Genomic DNA, 22,170 nt, shown 5'->3' on the forward strand with positions numbered 1-22,170 from the left:
GTACATTAATGGACTGAATTCCCCTTTGTGATTGAAACATTTTAAATATGAGCATAATAAAGGTTTTAGTGTTTCTTCAAACTTAATAAAATCATTATATTTCATATTTTATTGTCTCATTCCTATAGATCCTAGATCAGCAAATTTACAGGCCAGATAGTAAATATATTAGGCTTTGAAGGCCATATATGGTCTCTGTTGCAGCTACTTAACTCTGCCTTTGCAATGCAGAAGCAACCATAGACAGTGTAAGGTGACTGTGTTCCAATAAAACTTTATTTACAGAAACGGAGAGGAAGTTGGATTTGGTGTGTGGGCCTTAATTTCCAGACCCCTACTATAGATTGTGGATTAAGCTTTCTATTTCACGCTTCTCTATGTCAGAAATGAAAATATAATCATGCTACCTGAGTACTGGTTTCTTTACTGTTCACCAACTATTAATGGATAATAGTAATTGATATTTTTTGTTTGATTTAAACTCTGTAGTCTTTAGAAGTTCTGTGCTTCCAAACAAGAAAACTAAATAAATGACTTCTAATATCTATGAAGATCATTTTCTTTTGATTTGAGTTTAAAATTTATTCAAATCCAATGATCCTTAATTTTCATCTCATTGAAAGGTATTCATTATGTTTATTTGGGATCTTTATTTATTTTTATTTTTTATTTAATTTTTATTTATTTATTTGGCCATGCTGAGCAGCTTGTAGGGTCTTAGTTCCCCAACCTACAATTGAACTGGGGCCATGGCAGTGAAAGCTCCGAGTCCTAACCACTGGACTGACAGGGAATTCCCTATTTGGGATTTTTAAAGCTCATGAGCATGCTAGAGACCCTGGTTTGATTTTCAACCTTTTCCTGTGTCCCAGGTATCAGGAGCCTAGTGGCTTTTCCCTTCTCTGATTCTCTTCTGAGGAACTGTAAAATACTGAGACTTAGAGCCTGAGAATCCTACATGATACAGACCATCGGATAGTAGTCATACTTGAAATTGGCAACTCAAATATATTTTTTAATCTTTTTTCAACAGTGATACATACAGACATTTGACCTATTTTATGTTATCCATTAAAACACATGAAGATGATTTAAATTTAAGAATGGTGAAATTTCTATCATACTTCATTGAAATTAGAGTTTAGTGGGATAGGGAGGGTAAGAGGGAGGGTGATGCAAGAGGGAAGAGATATGGGAACATATGTATATGTATAACTGATTCACTTTGTTGTAAAGGAGAAACTAACACACTATTGTAAAACAGTTATACTCAAATAAAGATGTTAAATAAATAAATAAATAAATAAATTAGAGTTTAAAGTAAAATGTTAAAACCCAAACACTTAGACATTAACTTCCTTATCACTCTTTTAGACTTACTTCTGATGCATGCCTTTTTCATGTGAACTATAAAAATTTTATATGGTTGCTATATAAGCATGTATTCAGCAGATTTGTAGTGGTTTAACTAGTAATGACTTTGTTTTTTTCTCCATTAAAAGTAGTAAAATAATAATATTAAAGTGTAATGTTGAATAATTTTAAAATAATTATCTGTAGGGCTAAAATATTTTATCCTAAATTCAATGAATGACTTTTCTAGTTTTTTGATATTTTCAATTTTTATAAGGTATTCATTAATCTAGGAAATTTAAATAACTAATTTCTTGAAATTAAGCTTGAACATGAAAAGTTTCTATTTTAATTAAAATTTTTTTTCCAGTTTTGTCCATCAACTAAAGGCATAACCAGATACCTCACTTCTACTGGTGCTGATGGAACTATCTGTTTCTGGCAATGGCATGTAAAAACAATGAAGTTTAAGTAAGTTTAAAATTGGGTTAGAAATTTTTCTTTATCACCTTGAGAGATTCTTGATAGTCCATGTATGTAAGCATATAAATTTATATATGTATGAGTGTGTATGAACATATCCATACCTACTTCAATTTGATGTTAGAGATTTTTAGAATAAATTTTTTATGAAACCAATGTTGAAGAGACTAATTTATACACAAAATTTTGATAAGGAGTATTTGTTTCATTTCTTACTCTGGTAAGAACACTTTGAACCTTTCTTCATGATGGTAGTAAGTAACATGGTAATTTGTTTGTAAAGCTAACATAATAATACTGATAGCATAAAGTATATTTGTAAGTTTAAATGTATTTTTAACTTCAATAATGGGAATAGTACTTACTGACTACTTCAGTTTTGTGGTTTCTATAATATTGATGATAAATCTGTCAATATCTATCTAGCAGTGTGCTAAAATTCTTGCACATTAAATGAACATGATAAAAAATAAAAACATCTTACTTTTCTCTTAGAGATCGCCCAGTGAAATTTACTGAGAGATCTAGACCTGGAGTTCAGATATCTTGTTCATCTTTCAGTTCTGGTATGTGTAAAAATTGAATGTTTTGAGTGTCTAAAATATTGAATAATCCAGTTATAAAAGATTTTTCAATTGTAAAATATCTTTTAATTTTGTGGATAAAAAATGCATATGTAAAAATGCATATGTTTGAGAATTAATGGAAGGAATCTAAAAATGCGAACCATATGTTATAATAGATAGACCTTTGTAGACTCTAATTAACATGTAATAGATTTTGAGTTGTTTTCTTATTTACAATTAATATGTTTTTATATAATACAGAATTTAGTTGGTAAAAAGTACAGCCTTCCCCCAATACTCATACACAATTCAACACTAAAATCCTGCCCTAACTTTTCAGAAAACATGTACAGTGGCTCCATGTAGAAGACATGTTCACAGTATGTAAACAGTGCTTTTCTACAGCTAAGAATTATGTGCTGGTTAACCTTTTCTTTTTTGTTGTGGTAAAATATAACACGAAATTTACCATTTTAAGAACATTCTTTAAGTGTACAGTTCTGTGGCATTAAGTGTATTCAAATTGTTCTACATACATTACCACCATCCATCTCTAGAATTTTTTTCATCATCCCACTAGCTGCTGAGTTTTTACACTCAACTACTATAGCCACTATACAGAGAATTGTAGATATAGGTTATTTTATAAATAATTTTGGAACATTATGTTTTTACATAAAATATGAAGAAATAAATTCCTTAACACCTTTAATGTTTATGATCCAAAGGCCTGTATTTAGTGTATAGTTGGTGGATTTTTGTTGGGTGAATGGTATAGTTGTTCTTTAAATATTCCTCTTGTTTTTCTTGAATTTTACTTATTTTTCCTCAGAAATGTTAGTATGTCTTTAATGGTTAGAAAATAACCTTATGTTTCTTGAAAGGTTTTTAATTAACAAGGTAACGTATAACTAAGGAATCCATCAGAGGGTTTTTAAAATTCTTTGGTACAATGTTTGTTTGTTTTTTAATCCTCTAGGTGGTATGTTCATTACAACAGGTAGCACTGACCATGTCATTAGAATATATTATTTGGGTTCTGAGATCCCTGAGAAAATTGCTGAATTAGAGTCACATACGGTAAGAACAAAATGAGAAACTTAAATGTGTTGCTTTCTTTTTAAACACCCCTGGAAAATTGGTTTTATTTCTTCTTTTCTGACCTCTACCCTAATTTAATATAGATTGGTACTGAAACCTATATGGTAAGGTGTCTCTTTAGTAATGAAGATGAGTGTGAAATTCTGGATTGAGTATGCTTGTAGTATTTAAGACAATTTCTATCTGTATGGGAAGGGAAAATATATATTACAGTAATAATTTACAAAAATCCTCTCCTAGCTTGCTTTATTTTATTAATTATATAAGTGTTTGTTACTTTGAAGTCTATACACTTATTAAAAGACACATTAAAGTATGTCTTAGGAAAAAAAAATCTTTTTACTGAATTTAGCTCATTGATCTTAGTTTGATTATTTTCAGAATGCCATCAGACTCCTGAAATATAATCCCACTTAGTTATCAAAAACAGCCTTCCATACAGGGGATAATTTTATGCTGGGGTGACAGCCATTGGTGCCTGGCATTTTTCCTCCCAAGCTCTTTCCACTCTCCTGTGACATTTTCAGGAATCTTGGAGCCACTACTGTTTATTCATATCCCTGTGTACCTTTCATTTCTTCCTTCTGTTTATTTCCTTACCTTCTCCAGGTAATTATTTACTGTTGAATATGGGAGTATTTCTGTTTCAGCTTACTGTATATCTCATGTTCCTCATTGTCAAAGCTGTATAGTCAGCATCTGAAAATACTCAGCTTTACAAGTCTTACTGTTACTGTTCCTACTACTATTGACACTTTATTTGGAATAGTATTAGTACATATCAATAAAACACATAATTTCCCTGAAAGATGACTTTTTAAAAAAGTTACTTTGTGAGTTCCAGAATCAATCATGTTCCCGAAATTTGTAGTAAAAGAGACCCCTGTTAGAAACCTTTTCCTTGAGCTTTTGGAAATAGCCTCCTGTTTTTGTCTTACCATATAAACATAATTGGATATTCTCCTTATGAAAAGTTACTAAACCTAGCTGAGCTCTCACCTGCTGTTACTTATTCCTAGATACTAAAATCCTGGAATATTATGTAAATTGTGAAAGAGAAAAACTTAGGAAATATATAAAGATCTCAATCTGAGACTATCCAGTGGGGAAAATCCACTTGTGCTAGAGCACACAAAGGAGGCATCTTTACAGTTACCACCCAAGCAAGGTGTGTATACAGTGCAGTCAAATTTATTGAGAGCTGAGAGAGGAGGAGGTAATAAATGAATGAGAAGTAATTGAGGGGGGGAAAGATGAAGAAAAACTGATTGGTAGGGTTTTTTTGTTAAGGGCCTAGCTAAGAAAAAAGTCAGAAAACTTAAACATTCCCTGTTGAAATCAGTGGTGGCTGTTAGTCATTGAAAGTAAGATGTCCTTCCAGAACATCTAAAACCAGTTATTGCAACTGGCAGTGAGAATCCCGAATCTGTCAGAAAAATACTCTGAAATCATGGAACAGTGTGAATCACAGATATGGTCTGAACATATGAAGACGGTTTAATATGTTTTTTGTTTGTTTTTTTTGTTGTTTTTTGTTTTTTTGTTTTTCCGGTACGCGGGCCTCTCACTGTTGTGGCCTCTCCCGTTGCGGAGCACAGGCTCCGGATGCATAGGCTCAGCGGCCATGGCTCACGGGCCCAGCTGCTCCGCAGCATGTGGGATCTTCCCGGACTGGGGCACGAACCCACGTCCCCTGCATCGGCAGGCGGACTCGCAACCACTGCGCCACCAGGGAAGCCCAATACGTTTTTAAAATGAAAAAATAATTAAATATGAAGACATTTAGTATCTGAGCTTTTTATTAAAAATTAAGTTCAAATAAAAAAAGAAAATTAATTTAAAAATTAAGTTCAAATGTAGTTCAATAATTGTGGTTTGTAAAAATGTTTACAACATTTGAAGGTACATTAATATAATCACTACAATGCACATTATATTTGTAAAAGTATAGTTTAGTCATTGTAAAGGAAGGTTCAAACAACAGTATCTAAATTATAGAACCTAAAGACGGTCAATTGAATTCATTGTAAAATAATTAAATAAACCATGTAAGAAACAGGAAATTATTGATTTGTTTTCTAAAATTAAAAAAAACGTTAAGTGAGGAATTAAATTCAACTACTATTAAATGAATTATTTTAAGTTGGTGTTTTAGATTAGTGTGCTATCTTATTATGGGGGATATAATAAACTATCACCTATTCAGAGCTATCTGTCTCTTGAGATTATGGTTTAGAAACAGGTTTGCTTATGTCTGATTTGTATCAAATTACTGCTGATAAGTATTCCTCCTTAGTTAATGTATTGTTTCAGTCTTCATTAATTTTTTAGAGAAAATTAGAGGGTTTTTTTAAAGAAAATTATAGCATTAAAAAATCTACTCCATGATACTTTCATATGTGAATATGACGGGAAGAGTACTTTATTCATTTTAAAAATAAATTAATTCTAACCAAAAATCTATTGTTTTATGTTTTAGGACAAGGTTGTTGCTGTTCAGTTCTGTAACAATGGAGACAGGTAACTATGTAGTACATATCTGTATAAACAGATGTTTCACATATTTTACCTGTATTTCTTCAGAAAACACTACTTCTATTACATTTTTTTTTTCTGTCCAGTCACTTAGGCTGAAAGCCCTTGTCTGTCTTTGATGACATTCTTACCCCAGCTCTTCTAAGCTCCCATCCAAGTTGTAGCCATAGTCTATCAGTTCTTCCTTTATTAGTGATTTTCCTTTTTCCATTTCTGTTATCACCCATCTTAGTCAAGAATTCCATTATTTGACCCATTACCTTCAGTTTTCTTTTCCCTTCTAAAGGTATCTTGTCCATCTCTGTCAGATTAACATTGCCTTGTTCAGAAATCTTTAGTGTTTTCTCTTTGTTTATAGAATTCAAATGTTTTAGCCTGGCATTCAGAATTCTCTTCAGCTTGACTTAGACCTACATTCTTTTCTTATCTACTATTCCCCATTTAAATACTTAGATCCAGCCCAATTGATTTAGTCATCATTATTATTATATCCCATATACATTCTCTTATCCATTCTTCTACTTATACTTTACCTCACACCAGAAATAATCATACCCTACTTCCTTTCACTCCTTTTCTATCCCGCCCATGTCCTCCCTCTCCCTTCTGCTCTCCTTCCTCTTATTTTCCTTCTCCCTCCTGTCTCTTTTTCTTCTCTAAGTTCTATCTTCCTTTTAAGGTTCATACCCTACCCGAAGCCTTTCCTGACTGCTTGAGATTTTAGCTGTCTTGTCTTCCTTTGAGCATCTGTATTGCTTACTGTCTCTACTACTCATATAATACACAATTTCCTATGTCTGTAAACTCAGAAATTATATACAGGTATTCATGTACCCTCTCAAATGTCTGGTCCCTAGAAGGTGATAATCTTCTGCCCTGGCCTACAAATTGACCTAGAATAGATTTAAAAATTCAACCACTTAGAATAAATTTGTATCCTTATCTGTCTATAAAGACTTTATGTGGGTGACCATGTTTTATTATTAAATATTTTTCAAACACTGGGTGATTACTATGATGAATGTGTTCATCTTTGTTAAATGTGAGAGTAAATAATGATAGTCCACAAAGAGTGATGTTTTTATTAGGAATGAAAAATCCTTAAAATAATTTTTAAGTTAGTTTATTACACCCTACTGAGCTATACACTGGAAGGTTTGTACAGCTACTATTCTTTCATTCTAGGAGTATATGAATTTTTAAATTCTTTGCCTTTTTCCTTAAGTGAGAAACATTATTTTATCTTAATTAGTTATGTGGCCAGTAAATACATCAAAAGATGTCCAATTTTACTAATAATCAGAGAAATGCAATTTAGAATAACAGTAACAATTTTTTTTCTTTCAGAATGACAAGATATTGTAGAATGATAACACCCAATATTGACAAGGGTTTAGGGAAAATAGACACTCCCCCACAACCTTGATGATACTGTAAATTGTTTTTAAAAAAACTTTTCAGGGAAATAATTTGTCAGTATGTCAAAAGCTTTTAAAATGTGCCTACCCTGAAGGGGGAATATAAGGGAGAAAAGATTCAGGAAGAGAGTATAAATTCTTCATGAAAGAGTCCTTTATACTGTTATACTAGGAAAATGTCATTGATTTGACAGCTCCCTGTGTGTGCATCTGTGGCCAAACCTGAAGCTGAGACAGAATAAAGCTTTTCTTTCTTTAAAAAAAATGTGCCGTCCCTTTGACTCAGCAAAGATATATATAAGGTTTTATAAAGATGTGTATAGAGATATTCATCACAACATTATTTATAATGGCAAAGACTGGAAACAGTAAAAATATTCATCATTAGGAAGTTGATTAAATAAATTTTGATACATCCGTATTGTTGAACATTTATTGAAAGTAATGGTAGTTTTTATATTTGTAAGCATAGAAATATATCTACAAAATACAGTTGACCCTTGAAAAGCATAGGTTTGAACTGTGCAGGTCCACTTATGCAGATTGTTTTTCAATAAATACATTAGAAAAAGTTTTGAAGATTTGTGACAATTTGAAAAAACTCAGACAAACCATGTAGCCTAGAAATATCAAAAAAATTAAGAGAAAGGTATATCATGAATGTATAAATATATGTAGATACACATATAGCACACAAAATAAGTGTTAGTCAAGTGTTTATGTTATTGGTAATTCTGGTCAACAGTAGGCTAATAGTATTTAACTTTGGGGGAGTCAAAATATACACTCAAAGTTTTGATTGTGTGGCAGTGTGGGGGTCAGTGCCTCTAATCCCTACATTGTTCAGGGGTCAAACTGTACACTTAAATTAAAGAAAAACATTATAAAACATTATATGTAGTGTAATTCTATTTTCCGTAGGGGGAATATCTAAGTATATGTATATATATGTCTTTAATAAAGTCTGAAAGAATAGAAACTAAATTATGAACAGTGATAGATTTATAGGTTAATGAATGTATTTTATAACAGTTTTATTGATATACCTTCCACATAAAATTCAATGTTTTTAGTATATTCACAGGGTTGTGCAGCCTTCACTACGATCAATTTTATTTTATTATTTTTTAATTGAAGTATATTTAATTTATAACACTGTATTAGTTTCAGATGTACAACATAGTGATTCAATATTTTTATAGATTATATTCCATTTAAGGTTATTACAAAATAATGGCTATATTTCTCCATGCTGTATACTATATCCATGTTGCTTATCTGTTTTATACATAGTAGTTTGTATCTCTTAATCCATATCCCTAGAACAATGTCATCATCCTAAAAAGAATACCCATATCATACCCTTTAGCTTTCAATCCCCAATCATTTTACACCTCCACCCTCAGCTCTGAACAACCATTAATCCACTTTTTTGTTTTTATAGATTTGCCTACTCTGGATGTTTCATATTAATGGAATCATACAATATTTGGTCTTTTGTGACTTTTTCCACTTAGCATAATGTTTTCAAGATTCATCCATGTTGGAGCATGTATAAGAATTGGATTCCTTTTTCTGACTGTCAAGCATTTGATTGTATGGATATACGACAATTTGTTTATCCATTTATCAGTTGATCGACATTTGGGTTGTCACCACATTTTGGCGTATAATGAATAATGTCATGAATATTCGTGTACAAGTTTTTGTGTATATTTATGTTTTCATTGCTCTTGTATATTTATGGGAGAGTAGAATTGCTGAGTCATATGGTACTGTTTATCATTTTGAGGAACTGCCAACTGTTTTACAAAGTGTACCATTTTTATTCTCTGCAGAAATATATGAGGATGAATGTATTACTTTTATAATTAGAAAAATAGTGATTTCCATTTTAGAGGAAGGTAATAAGGATATTTTAACTGTTTCTTTGCAGTTTAAGATTTGTTAGTGGAAGTAGAGATGGAACGGCAAGAATTTGGCAATATCAGCAACAAGAGTGGAAGAGTATAGTGCTAGATATGGCTACTAAAATGACTGGGTAAGATTGGATGTTAGATATTTTAGTGGTTCTCTTATGGTATATTATGTTTTACATTATTGAATTCTATTTAATAATGAAAATAAATATCTTTTAAATTTGGAGTTAATTGGTAGATGTGAAGTTTGCATCTGTATGTAGTCTCTAAGCACTATTGCCTTTTGCTGTTGGTGGACAGATTGGATGATAAGAACGTAGCTGACTCATTGAAAATTCTGGTCTCTTGTGATCCAAAGATCTCTGTGCTTTACTAATGCCCATATAATCATTCTCTGCCCTGATTTTGTATAAGCCATTTTTTATATCTATTTATACTATTTTCTACTTTGAGGATTGTCCCTATTAAATGTCATCATATGTTTAGATATTTCTCTGACTTACTGAGGATACCTTTGTGTTTCATATTGCTAACATTCCTACTTGACATTATAAATACAATTAATCAGGATTCTGTTTCATCATTTTTACTGTTCATTGGAAGATATATAATTCCTCTTTAGGATACTGCAATTCCTTTAGGGTATGACTGGGAAATTAATTACCTTCCCATTAAAAACAATATAGAACTAACTTTGTGGTCATAGTCAGCTACTGATAATGTCATTCAATTAAAGCAAAAGTTACTGAATTTCTTACTGTTTTTTTATAAGATCTTTTCATTTCAAAAATGAATATTTAAGAATAAAATGTCCATTATATGTTTTCTTCATATTTTCTGGTAGCCAATCTAACCTTGTACTTTATTTTTCAAGGTATCTGCATATTCCTTTCTAATTTCACTTTTTTGTTGTTGTTCGCATGTAACTAATGATAAAATTTTTGTCATTTTGTGGGTTTTTTTCCTCCCTAAAATAAGCTTATGGGTATTGCCCTATGTGTTACTCTTATTATTTTATTTCATAAATAGTTAAAAATATAGTTTAGGAGTGTTTTTTTTTTTTTTTTTTTTTCGGTTAGCCGACCTCTCACTGTTGTGGCCTCTCCCATTGCGGAGCACAGGCTCCGGACGTGCAGACTCAGTGGCCATGGCTCACGGGCCCAGCCGCTCCGCGGCATGTGGGATCTTCCCAGACCGGGGCACAAACTCGTGTCCCCTGCATTGGCAGGTGGACTCTCAACCACTGTGCCACCAGGGAAGCCCAGTTTAGGAGTTTTTAATTTAAAAGGTTGCATGCTCCTGGAGAGATTTTTGCCATAATTTGCTATGTTAGATGCACCTTTGTTCAAAATTTATGAACCTGAAATCATTTTGTTTAGGAATAATTTGCCATCTGGAGAAGACAAGGTCACTAAACTTAAGGTGACTATGGTGGCCTGGGATCGCTATGATACCACAGTTATTACTGCAGTGAACAATTTCCTTTTGAAAGTATGGAATTCTGTCACAGGCCAACTTCTTCATACTTTATCCGTAAGTATTCTATTTTTGGAATAATTAAAATGGTCAAAAAGGGCATTATTCTAGAAGACAGGAAATTTAAGTGTTCTAGTTTACTTTCTATGGCTTACTGTCATTTGGAGAAGTAATTATTCAAGGTACCTCTGTTGACATATCTACAAAATAGGGATGGCACATGGTGTAGCTGCTAAAAGCAAGTATGAAAACTTCTTAAGATCCTTTCCAAGTCTGATATTTATTTACGCATTATGTTATCATATGTGGTCAAGGGTATGTAAGTTATTTTGTTTTTAGCATGAGTTGGGATTTTTTGTTGTTAATATTTTAAGGGTAGAGCTGACTTTATTTTAACAAGGGTATCCTGTATTCTACCTTTGGTGATTAGTTCATGCAAGAAGTGGAGGTAAGAGGAAGAAGTAGGAGAAAATGGTGTCTTTCTTTTAAAAAAAGGAATTTGTCATAGTTAAACTCTACTTAAAAGCCTATTTCTTATCTGCTTCAATTATCGATTCATAAGTACTTTCAGAAGGGCCAAGTGATTGCCATATGGTTTACACAGTAGTAAATGATAGGGACTAGATACCAAGTCTCATGACTCATTTCTTTGTTGTATGCCATAGTATCATCCTTATTTGATGCCTATGTGAGGTAATATTTTCTAAGGCCTCTGAGGTTTCTAAAGATTTGTTTAATTTTGGGAGGATTTGCAGTTGATCTTTCATATACCTCCCAAGTCCTCCTTCCTAAGTAAAACCCTAACACTGTGTTAGGGGAGTTTTAGATTCTTCCTTTTATCTGTTAAGTCAATGCTTATCTCATTCTGGCTTTCCCTGTTCCCTGATACAAGTTTCTATTAATATGTGTGGAAAAACCTATACTGTTTGCTTTATTACTTACTAGGAAATGTTTGTCTATGTCAGCACAGTCCAATAAAATTATAATATGAGCAATGTATATAATATTAATTTTCCTAGTAGCCACAATAAAACAATAAAATGTAACAGGTAAAATTAATTTTAATGCATTTTATTTAACCTAGTATATCTAAAATAGTAACATTTTGAATGTGTAATCAATATGACATTAATGAAATTGTTCACATTTTTCATACTAAATCTTTGAAATCTAGTGTGTATTTTACAATTATAGAACATCTCAATTTGCACTAGCCACATTTCAGATGCTTAGTAGCCACATGTAGCCAGTGGCTACAGGTCTTTATCTCTAAAAATCACAGCTTCAAAGGCCATGTTGTAGCCATTGGTTTTATAAAATTGTCTTAATAAATATCTTAATTTAGAGTTCTCTTTAGTGGTACACTTCCCATGGGCTGACTCATGGGTCATCTGTTTCCAGTGAATTTTAATGAAGAAATTTTAGAACAGACTATTTTTAGTCCTTGTAACAGTCAAATCTGCTTAGTTTTGGTATAAAATTTATATTTTATGTGTTAACAATTTGTATGTCAGGGTCTTAACTAGGGCATAAAGTTCTTCCATTCAGCAAATACTTACTGAGTATCCACTGTGCCAACCATTGAGTTAGGAGTAAATGTTAAATTAAAGGGTCCCCATCCTCCTGGAGTTTACAGCTTATAAATAAATTTTTTAAAAAAGAAACAAGCATTTAATAAATAAATGCTAAGAAATAAAGGTGCAAAGCAAGTTTCTAATAGGATGACCAAATCTGGTCTGGAAGGGTCAGAAAAAGCTTCCTGAGGAAGTGAAGTTTGGGTTAAGATTTGTGGCTCTCAGCCTAGATGTCACCTCCTTGACAAGGCCTTCCCTGATCAAACAATCTAGAGTAGCCTCCCAGTCATGGTCTTGCTTTATTTTCATCATAGTTTTTATCACTACCTGATATTTTCTTATTGTATTTTTTTGTTTGTTTATTTTCTGTCTCAGTGTAGTCAATAAATATTTGGTAAATTACATATGTGAGAAGGTTGAAAGGTCCCTCTAAGAAGAGGGAAAAGCCTGTGCAAAGGTCTTGAGGTATAAAGGAGGAGAAAGAAAGCCAATTTTTGGCTAGAGCACAGAGAACAGAAAGAGTGTCACCCTATAGGACTGGAGAAATGGACAGGGGCCAGACCATACAAGGTCTTGCAGGATCTATCCTGAGACCAACAGGACACCATGAAAAGGTTTAAAAGCAAAGGAATAGCATGTGAATTTTGCTTTTGAAAAATACCCTGTAATTCTAGCAATAGAGTAGAGAGAATAGATTGGAATGAGATAAGAATGACTCTGGGTATACCGTAGGATTCTGTGATAGGATGGGCCATGATGATAATTTGGATTGTGTGGTAGTGGTGGAAATAGAGGTGTGCTTGATAAATAAAAATAGGGCAGATGATAAATCTTAAGACATTACTGAAGCTGACTAGGTTTTGTTTCCCATGACCCAGTGACTATGTCATTTTGGCCAAAAATACAACCCCCTATTTAAAAGCCTATCTTTCCTAATGTACACTAATATAGTTGTATCACTATCATTTGAGTTTAACAGAGTAATTTTATTATTTACTGGTTAGGAAACTGCGCAAGTATTTACTATATCAAATTGGATATTCATCAAGAGATTTTGTTATGAAAAATAAATAATTTTTTGGTAGTCATTGGGAAAAAGTTTTGTGATGATATTTATTGTAATGGATTTTACCTCCTCATCTTCCACTTTTCATTTTGAGCCATTCTGAAGTTACTTTTAAATTTTTGTCCATAATGGTAATATGATAGGATACTCTATTTTTGTATACAATGATTTGGGATAAAATGCACTTTTTAGGTTCACAATATATGATCATTTCTAGAAGCCCCTGATGTGTAATATGCTGACGTGTTCCTAAGTGAAATCCAATTTCAGGATGTCCTGCATGCTTTTCTAAGACTTTGAGCCTGTTGTTAATGATATACTCTCTAGTCAGGAGTTTAGGAAAATCAACAATGATCTAAATCAGGTTTTGGCAAACTTCTTCTTTAAGAGGCCAGATAGTAAATATTTTAGGCTTTGCAGGCCACATATTGTCTCTGTTGCATACTCTTTCATTTTTTACAACCTGTTAAAAAATGTAAAAAACATTTTTAGCTCTCAGGCTGTATGTCCAGAAACATTTGGGAGCTAGATTTGGCTTGAAGTTTATAGTTTGCAGACTCCTGATCTAAGGTCTATAGAGATACTGATATTACTTGATTTATTGTCAGGGAAACATATGAGCATTGGTTTTCAAACTTATTTTTTTTTTAGCAGCAAACACATTTTTCAGATAGCATATTAGTTGAAACCTTCAACTATAAAGTAGATAAAGGTAAAAAGGACAAACTATATCTTGTTTGAATATATCATGGGGCCTCCCACGATACAATATGAATACTAGTGATAGAGAGTGCTGGATGAAGAATAGTGAAGGTGTGTCTGTTATCACTGTGTTAGAATTGCATGTTAATAAAAGATTCTGTTTGTCACATATTTTGTAACCTTTTAATAGCAGAGTCCTAGAAATAAGAATTCCACTTCAGGGACCTGGTTAATGAACTGTAACTGATTTGGACTGTCTTCATTTTAAACACCTTTTCAGGTCTTCTCTCTATTGAATATTTTATGAAATCATCATTTAAATTTATAAGGAACTCTAAACTATTTCTTATAGCGTGCATGTAGTAAATGCTGTTAAATTTGTGTACATGAATTCATCTGAATCAGATTGATAGCATACTCCCAAGATCTTTTAACCAAATAAGCCAGATACTCAGTGTTGCTTTTCATTTTTAATATTGATTTTGTCACAGGGACATGATGATGAAGTATTTGTTTTGGAAGCACATCCATTTGATCAAAAGATCATACTTTCGGCAGGTCATGATGGGAACATTTTTATTTGGGACCTTGACCGGGGGACCAAAATTCGGAATTATTTTAACATGGTAAGGGAAATCTATGCTTAGTTGATATTAAAACAGACTTCTCTTATGTGACAACTTGGTAATTAAAGTATACTTAGTGCCAAGGAACCTCTTGTCATCTGTTTAATTCCATGTAATAACTTAGAGAATGACTCAAGGCCCGAGAGTAAGGCCAGTTGAGAATTATGCCTTTCAGGGTGTCTCTGTTATTGTGGTGTTAGCACTTTGCAGATTTTTGTTCCCAGATCTTAATTCTAGAAACTCAAATTTAATAAGCATTTGGAGCTAACACTAGCCAAAATCACAAAAGAAGTTAATGTTTAAATTATAATCCTAATTAATGAATCACAACAGTGACTGTATTGTATCTGTCTCTAGTAAACCCCATATAGCTTATTTAGTAATCAGAAAGCTGTTTGGCACACATGCAATTGGAGATATGGATACTTCTAAGATGTATTTCATACAAACTATGGAAAAATATAGTGAGCCATCTCTTCGTCCAGTAGAACACCCTCCTGTGGTGATGGGAATACTCATATTCACCATATTAGTGTTCCTTTCTGAAGAATAGTTCTGACTAAACGTTTCTAAATTGTTGGCCTTTGAGCTCCCTTTTATAGGCTTTATACAGATTCAGAGTGTTAATAATAACCCTCTGCCTTGTGTTAGTGAGATTGATTTGTGTACTTTAATTTTAGGATGGTTCTTTTAAAACTTGCATTACAATTTAAACATGAAGATAATATCTTGACTTTGCTGAGATAGCGCCTTTGTCAATTTGGTTGTGTTTAGGTCTTTTTTATTCTCCTCAGTCATTCATGCAGTTCTTCTTCAGGTATGACATTGCTAGTAATGTTTGATGCGAAATTCTCCCTAATTTCTTTTAGAGCTTTACTATTACAGTAGGGTTCTGGGCACAGAAGTCAGAGAGTACATTGGAATGTTGATGCATCACAGAATCCAAGATATTAGCAAGCAGAAGCTATTGGCCACTTATTATTTGAAAATTACCTCTTAAGATAACTTAAAGTGACTCTTTTAAAATTCAGATTGAAGGTCAAGGCCATGGTGCAGTGTTTGACTGTAAATTTTCACCAGATGGAAACCATTTTGCCTGCACTGATTCTCATGGGCATTTGCTGCTTTTTGGATTTGGATGCAGTAAATACTATGAAAAGGTTAGTATATTTAATTTTTGTTGTAGATTGCAGTTTTTTATTGTGTCATTCAGAAATTTTATTTGAAGTATTCCAGTTAATAAGGGTCACTCTGTGTCAATAGATACAACAAAGTCACCTTTTTTGGTAAAATTTTTCATCACTGACAGAACATAAAGCTTGGCAGTTCAAATTACTATTAAGATATAGGATGATGTAGATATAAAAATTCATTAGGAGGGACTTCCCTGGCGCAATGGTTAAGAATCCGCCTGCCAATGCAGGGGACATGGGTGTGAACCCTGGTCCGGGAAGATCCCACATGCCACGGAGCAACTAAGCCCATGCGCCACAACTACTGAAACCTGTGCTCTAGAGGCCATGAACCACAACTACTGAGCCTGCGTGCTGCAACTACTGAAGCCCACGCGCCTAGAGCCCATACTCCATAACAAGAGAAGCCACCGCAGTGAGAAGCCCTCACACTGCAACAAAGAGTAGCCCCTGCTTGTCACAACTAGAGAAAGCCCACACACAGCAATGAAGACCCAACTCAGCCAAAAATAAATAAATAATTAAAAAAAAAATTCATTAGGAAATCCTTTTGCTTAGAACATATTCTCTGTACTGCCTTTCAAGTGTAATAATAGAACAATTTTACCAGATTTCATCCTCTACTTATCCTAAGTTGGGAATAAACAGCTGGTGACTGAATGCTTATTTTCTTGCTTGGCTAATTTACCTATTATTGATCTTGTTAAAATACTTTGGAAGCTAACTTAATTGTTTTCTTATATTCTAGTAGCTGTGACTTTAGGATAGATTATAGAATCTTGGAGTTGGAAAAGAGCTTAGAATCTTTGAGTTCAGCTCAATACTTGTATCACCTTTGAGTATCTTTCATGCAATTAATACTTACCTGCCTCACCATTTATATTATACTCCATCTATTCTTATTTAAATAAAAATAAGCAAGAAAAATAGTTATAAAAGTTTGTATTTTTTTGCAACTTAAAAAATAACTAACTTTATCTACTATGTTGTTGCTTTGCTTCTTCTTATCCTAATTGGAAAAATATGATATTGGAGGGTCAGAAAGTAATATAGATTGTAGAGTTTTGTAGAGAAAAGATAGGATTATGATCTAGGTGATTCACTTCTACCTAGAGGGAACATATGACTATAGAGGACTATAAAGACGATGCAGAAATTATCTGATTTGAAAAACACATGTGCTCTAGGAATGAAAATAAATGCTTATTTATAAATTTCCTGTGCATATTAAATACTAAACAATCTGTCATAAAGATTCCAGATCAGATGTTCTTCCATACGGATTATCGACCTCTTATCCGTGATGCCAACAACTATGTATTGGATGAACAAACCCAACAAGCTCCTCATCTCATGCCTCCCCCATTCTTGGTGGATGTTGATGGAAATCCTCATCCCACAAAATTCCAAAGGCTAGTACCAGGACGGGAAAATTGTAAAGATGAACAGCTTATACCACAGCTGGGATATGTGGCTAATGGTATGTTCTCTACAAAATTATATTTAAAACATTTTGTAAAATGTTATACTTGCTCCTGTTCTCTCTATAATATATCCCCATGCTAAACACTGTAGTAGGTTATACTATGTTTTACCTAATACTTTATTAATTTTCAGTTGCATAGAACTTTTTATCTTACCAGAGTACTTTTACACTGTTTATCTTACCTGGACACAGATAAATGGACTAGGACAAACAAGAGTACACTCAAACAGAGAATGTGTTGACCTGCTTTCTTAGAACCCTGACATATGATCCTGTTGTTTATAGTATTGACTTCTAGTGATGATTAAATATACTAACTTTAATGTGTCAAGCTTTTATAATTGGTGAAATTCCACTGCTCATAGTATTAGTATTTTAATTTGAGAGTACATAGTTAATGGACTGAAGAAGAGGAAATTTCAAGAACTACAAACTGGGAAGTGGCTGTTTACCCATCCTCATGTTTGAAATGTAAAGAATTATTGAGTTTTGGGGTGGGGGATGCTGAGTGTTTAAATAACATTCAATCTTGGAGGATATTGAAGAAGCAATGATGAGTGTGATGCATGATGGGAACATAGCAGAAAAAGACATTGAAATAAGCTCTATTAAAGTAACTCTTCTGATTGGCATATTTCCCTAAGGTATACTGCCTCCACACCACCCCCCACACCAGAATGCCTTCATACCTTAGTTTGTTACTTGTAGGTTTTCTTCCAAGTATGAGGTAATGAGTTATTTATTTGCAAATGGATTTTTTTTTGTATTTTGGCTGTGCCATGTGACTTGTGGGATGTTTCCCCAACCAGGGATTGAACCCAGGCCTCCACAGTGAAAGCACTGAATCCTAACCACTAATGCACCAGGGAACTCCTGCAAATGGAATTTTATATCCTTACTAGGGAATTAAGACTTGACCTTTCTAGAATGAAATGTTGCATATCCTTTTTTATGTCCTCTCTCATAAAGATTTGTAGAGCAATGAAATGGTGTTACACATGTGCCAATAGTTACTTCTTTGATGTCATATTTATTAAATAAGGGGGAAAAGCATGAATATTAATAGGAGATAAAACTGAAAGCATATGAATAAAAGATCTGTAATTCATATTTTACTTCCTATAAGACCTGATCACTTGGCTACTCTACCAGATGCCATTTAATCTGACTAGAGGACAAGATGAAAAATAGGTCTAAGATGTATTTAAGAAAGAAAAAGATCATAGAAGTAAATAAGTTTTTATTCAGATGTAATCGTTGAATTTCATTATAAGAAATAATTTCTATACTCATCAGTATACTGAGGTATTATCAAAAGAGACAATATTTGAAAGACCATAATTGATTTCTTTCAGAAAGGAAATTCTCACGAAAGATGCATTTTCGGTATTTTCAGTTGAACTTATTAAAACCTTACTCAAATCTCTACTCTCAACTTTTAGCTTAGAATATTCTATAGATAAAATTCATTTTTAAGTTAATAATTTAAGAATTTTTCTTTAAGGTGAGAAGGCTCTCATAATAATGTCTAGTTTGGGGACATTGGTTAAGTTAAACACACAAGCTGACATTTAAAAGTTCTTTAAAAATATTTTGTTTGCTATACGTTTTATTTTCATTTTAATCCCTTTAAAACTATTTGCCTAGAAACTTATAGATTAAGCTTGATTTTACTATATTTATGGTACACTGAAATGTAAATAATTTTGTGGCTTTATATCTTTGGTCTAATTAAGGTGATGGTGAAGTAGTAGAACAGGTAATTGGGCAACAAACCAATGACCAAGATGAGAGCATTCTTGATGGAATAATCAGGGAGTTACAAAGAGAACAAGATCTGAGGCTAATTAATGAAGGAGATGTTCCACATTTTCCAATTAATAGATCATATTCTGCTAATGGTGGTAAGTATGTGTATATTTGTGAAAGGTATGATGAATGTACTTTAATTATTTTACTTGTACCAAGTAATTACATGTGAGGAACATTTTAGGTTTTTACATAAAAGCAACATTTTTGTTAATTTACAGTTGTGATATGATACACTAAAGTGCCATAATCTCATTATCATTTGGGGCTAAAGTGATTTAGCATCTCCTAAGGAATACAGATGGTGTATTTTATTTTATTTTTATAAATTTATTTCATTTATTTATTTTTGGCTGAATTGGGTCTTCGTTTTTGCGTGCGGGTTTTCTCTAGTTGCAGTGAGCTGGGGCTACTCTTCGTTGCAGTGCGCAGGCTTCTCATTGAGGTGGCTTCTCGTGTTTCGGAGCACGGGGTCTAGGCACGCGGGCCTCAGCAGCTGTGGTTCACAGGCTCTAGAGCGCAGGCTCAGGAGTTGTGGGCTTAGTTGCTCCGCGGCATGTGGGATCCTCCTGGACCAGGGCTTGAACACGCGTCCCCTGCATTGGCAGGCAGATTCCTAACCACTGCACCACCAGGGAAGCCCACAGATGGTGTATTTTAATATACTGTTTTCTGTTAACTCAGTTATATACTTGCAGTCTTTACTTTTGTTCTAATAAGCAAGGTGCTACAATAAGTCCAGCCCCTTCTAGGGGAACCAACCTAAAAGTTTTCAAAATTAAAGTCACTTTGAATTTAAAAATTAATACCAAAAAAAATTTGCCCTCCTTTGTTAAAAAGGAAGCAACATATCATCTGTCTCTCGAGTTTACAAAAATACACTGGGAGACAAGAAGCCCTCTTCTTAGGGAATACAGATACAACTTCTTAATTGACTTTGACAAGTTTGATTCTAATTACCAGTATTATTCCAATCTACTGTATGTCTTCCTTCACTTTACATGAAATGTGTCTATGCATCTGAATTTTATATAATCTTAGCCTATGTCAGTTTTACTTTTTTTTTTCTTAAACATCTTTATTGGAGTATAACTGTTTTACAATAGTGTGTTAGTTTTTCCTTTACAACAAAGTGAATCAGTTATACATATACATATGTTCTCATATCTCTTCCCTCTTGCATCATCCTCTCTCCCACCCTCCCTATCCCACCCCTCTAGGTGGTCACAAAGCACAGAGGTGATCTCCCTGTGCTATGCGGCAGCTTCCCACTAGCTATCTAATTTACATTTGATAGTGTATATATGTCCCTGACACTCTCTCACTTCGTCACAGCTTACCCTTCCCCCTCCCCATATCCTCAAGTCCATGCTCTAGTAAGTCTGTGTTTTATTCCTGTCCTGCCACTAATCTCTTCATGACATTTTTTTCCCTTAGAGTCCATATATATGTGTTCACATATGGTATTTGTTTTTCTCCTTCTGACTTACTTCACTCTGTATGACAGACTCCAGGCCCATCCACCTCTTATAAATAACTCAGTTTCATTTCTTTTTATGGCTGAGTAATATTCCATTGTATATATGTGCCACACCTTCTTTATCCATTGATCTGTTGATGGACACTTAGGTTGCTTCCATGTCCTGGTTATCGTAAATAGAGCTGCAATGAACATTTTGGTATATGACTCTTCTTGAATTATGGTTTTCTGAGGGTATATGCCCAGTCGTGGGATTGCTGGGTCGTATGGTACTTCTATTTGTAGTTTTCTAAGGAACCTCCATACTGTTCTCCATAGTGGCTGTATCAATTTACATTCCCACCAGCAGTGCAAGAGTGTTCCCTTTTCTCCACACCCTCTCCAGCATTTATTGTTTCTAGAGTTTTTGATGATGGCCAATCTGACTGGTGTGAAATGATATCTCATTGTACTTTTGATTTAGATTTCTCTAATGATTAATGATGTTGAGCATTCTTTCATGTGTTTGTTGGCAATCTGTATATCTTCTTTGGAGAAATGTCTATTTAGTTCTTCTGCTCATTATTGCATTGGGTTGTTTGTTTTTTTGTTATTGAGCTGCATGAGTTGCTTGTAAATTTTGGAGATTAATCCTTTGTCAGTTGCTTCATTTGCACCTATTTTCTCCCATTCTGAGGGTTGTCTTTTGGTCTTGTTTATGGTATCCTTTGCTGTGCAAAAGCTTTTAAGTTTCATTAGGTCCCATTTGTTTATTTTTGTTTTTATTTCCATTTCTCTAGGAGATGGGTCAAAAAGGATTTTGCTGTGATTTATGTCACAGAGTGTTCTGCCTATGTTTTCCTCTAAGCGTTTCATAGTGTCTGGCCTTACATGTAGGTCTTTAACCCATTTTGTGTTTATTTTTGTGTATGGTGTTAGGGAGTGTTCTAATTTCATACTTTTACATGTAGCTGTCCAGTTTTCCCAGCACCACTTATTGAAGAGGCTGTCTTTTCTACACTGTATATTCTTCCCTCCTTTATCAAAGATAAGGTGACCCATATGTGTGTGGGTTTATCTCTGGCTTTTTATCCTGTTCCATTGATCTATATTTCTGTTTTTGTGCCAGTACCATACTGTCTTGATTACTGTAGCCTTGTAGTATAGTCTGAAGTCAGGGTGCCTGATTCCTCCAGCTCCATTTTTCGTTCTCAAGATTGCTTTGGCTATTTGGGGGCTTTTGTGCTTCCATACAAATTGTGAAATTTTTTGTTCTAGTTCTGTAAAAAATGCCAGTGGTAATTTGATAGGAATAGCATTGAATCGGTAGATTGCTTTGGGTAGTATAGTCATTTTCACAATGTTGATTCTTCCAATCCAAGAACATGGTATATTTCTCCACCT

General features: G+C 33.5%; 1 protein-coding gene across 3 annotated transcripts in view; it reads left to right on the forward strand.

Moving 5' to 3' along the window:
* The window catches only part of BRWD3 (bromodomain and WD repeat domain containing 3), a 128,621-nt gene that overhangs the window by 48,256 nt on the left and 58,195 nt on the right, over positions 1–22,170 (forward strand). For all 3 annotated transcript variants that reach the window (XM_059050745.2, XM_067023146.1, XM_067023147.1), the window contains 10 exons: positions 1,724–1,824; positions 2,332–2,402; positions 3,382–3,482; positions 5,983–6,023; positions 9,393–9,497; positions 10,755–10,908; positions 14,685–14,819; positions 15,851–15,979; positions 17,267–17,492; positions 19,235–19,402. In XM_059050745.2, coding sequence (XP_058906728.1) covers positions 1,724–1,824; positions 2,332–2,402; positions 3,382–3,482; positions 5,983–6,023; positions 9,393–9,497; positions 10,755–10,908; positions 14,685–14,819; positions 15,851–15,979; positions 17,267–17,492; positions 19,235–19,402 — 1,231 coding nt within the window. The remainder of the gene's footprint in view (positions 1–1,723; positions 1,825–2,331; positions 2,403–3,381; positions 3,483–5,982; positions 6,024–9,392; positions 9,498–10,754; positions 10,909–14,684; positions 14,820–15,850; positions 15,980–17,266; positions 17,493–19,234; positions 19,403–22,170) is intronic.

Source organism: Kogia breviceps, chromosome X (assembly GCF_026419965.1).
Source record: "Kogia breviceps isolate mKogBre1 chromosome X, mKogBre1 haplotype 1, whole genome shotgun sequence".
Taxonomy (NCBI): Eukaryota; Metazoa; Chordata; class Mammalia; order Artiodactyla; family Physeteridae; genus Kogia; species Kogia breviceps.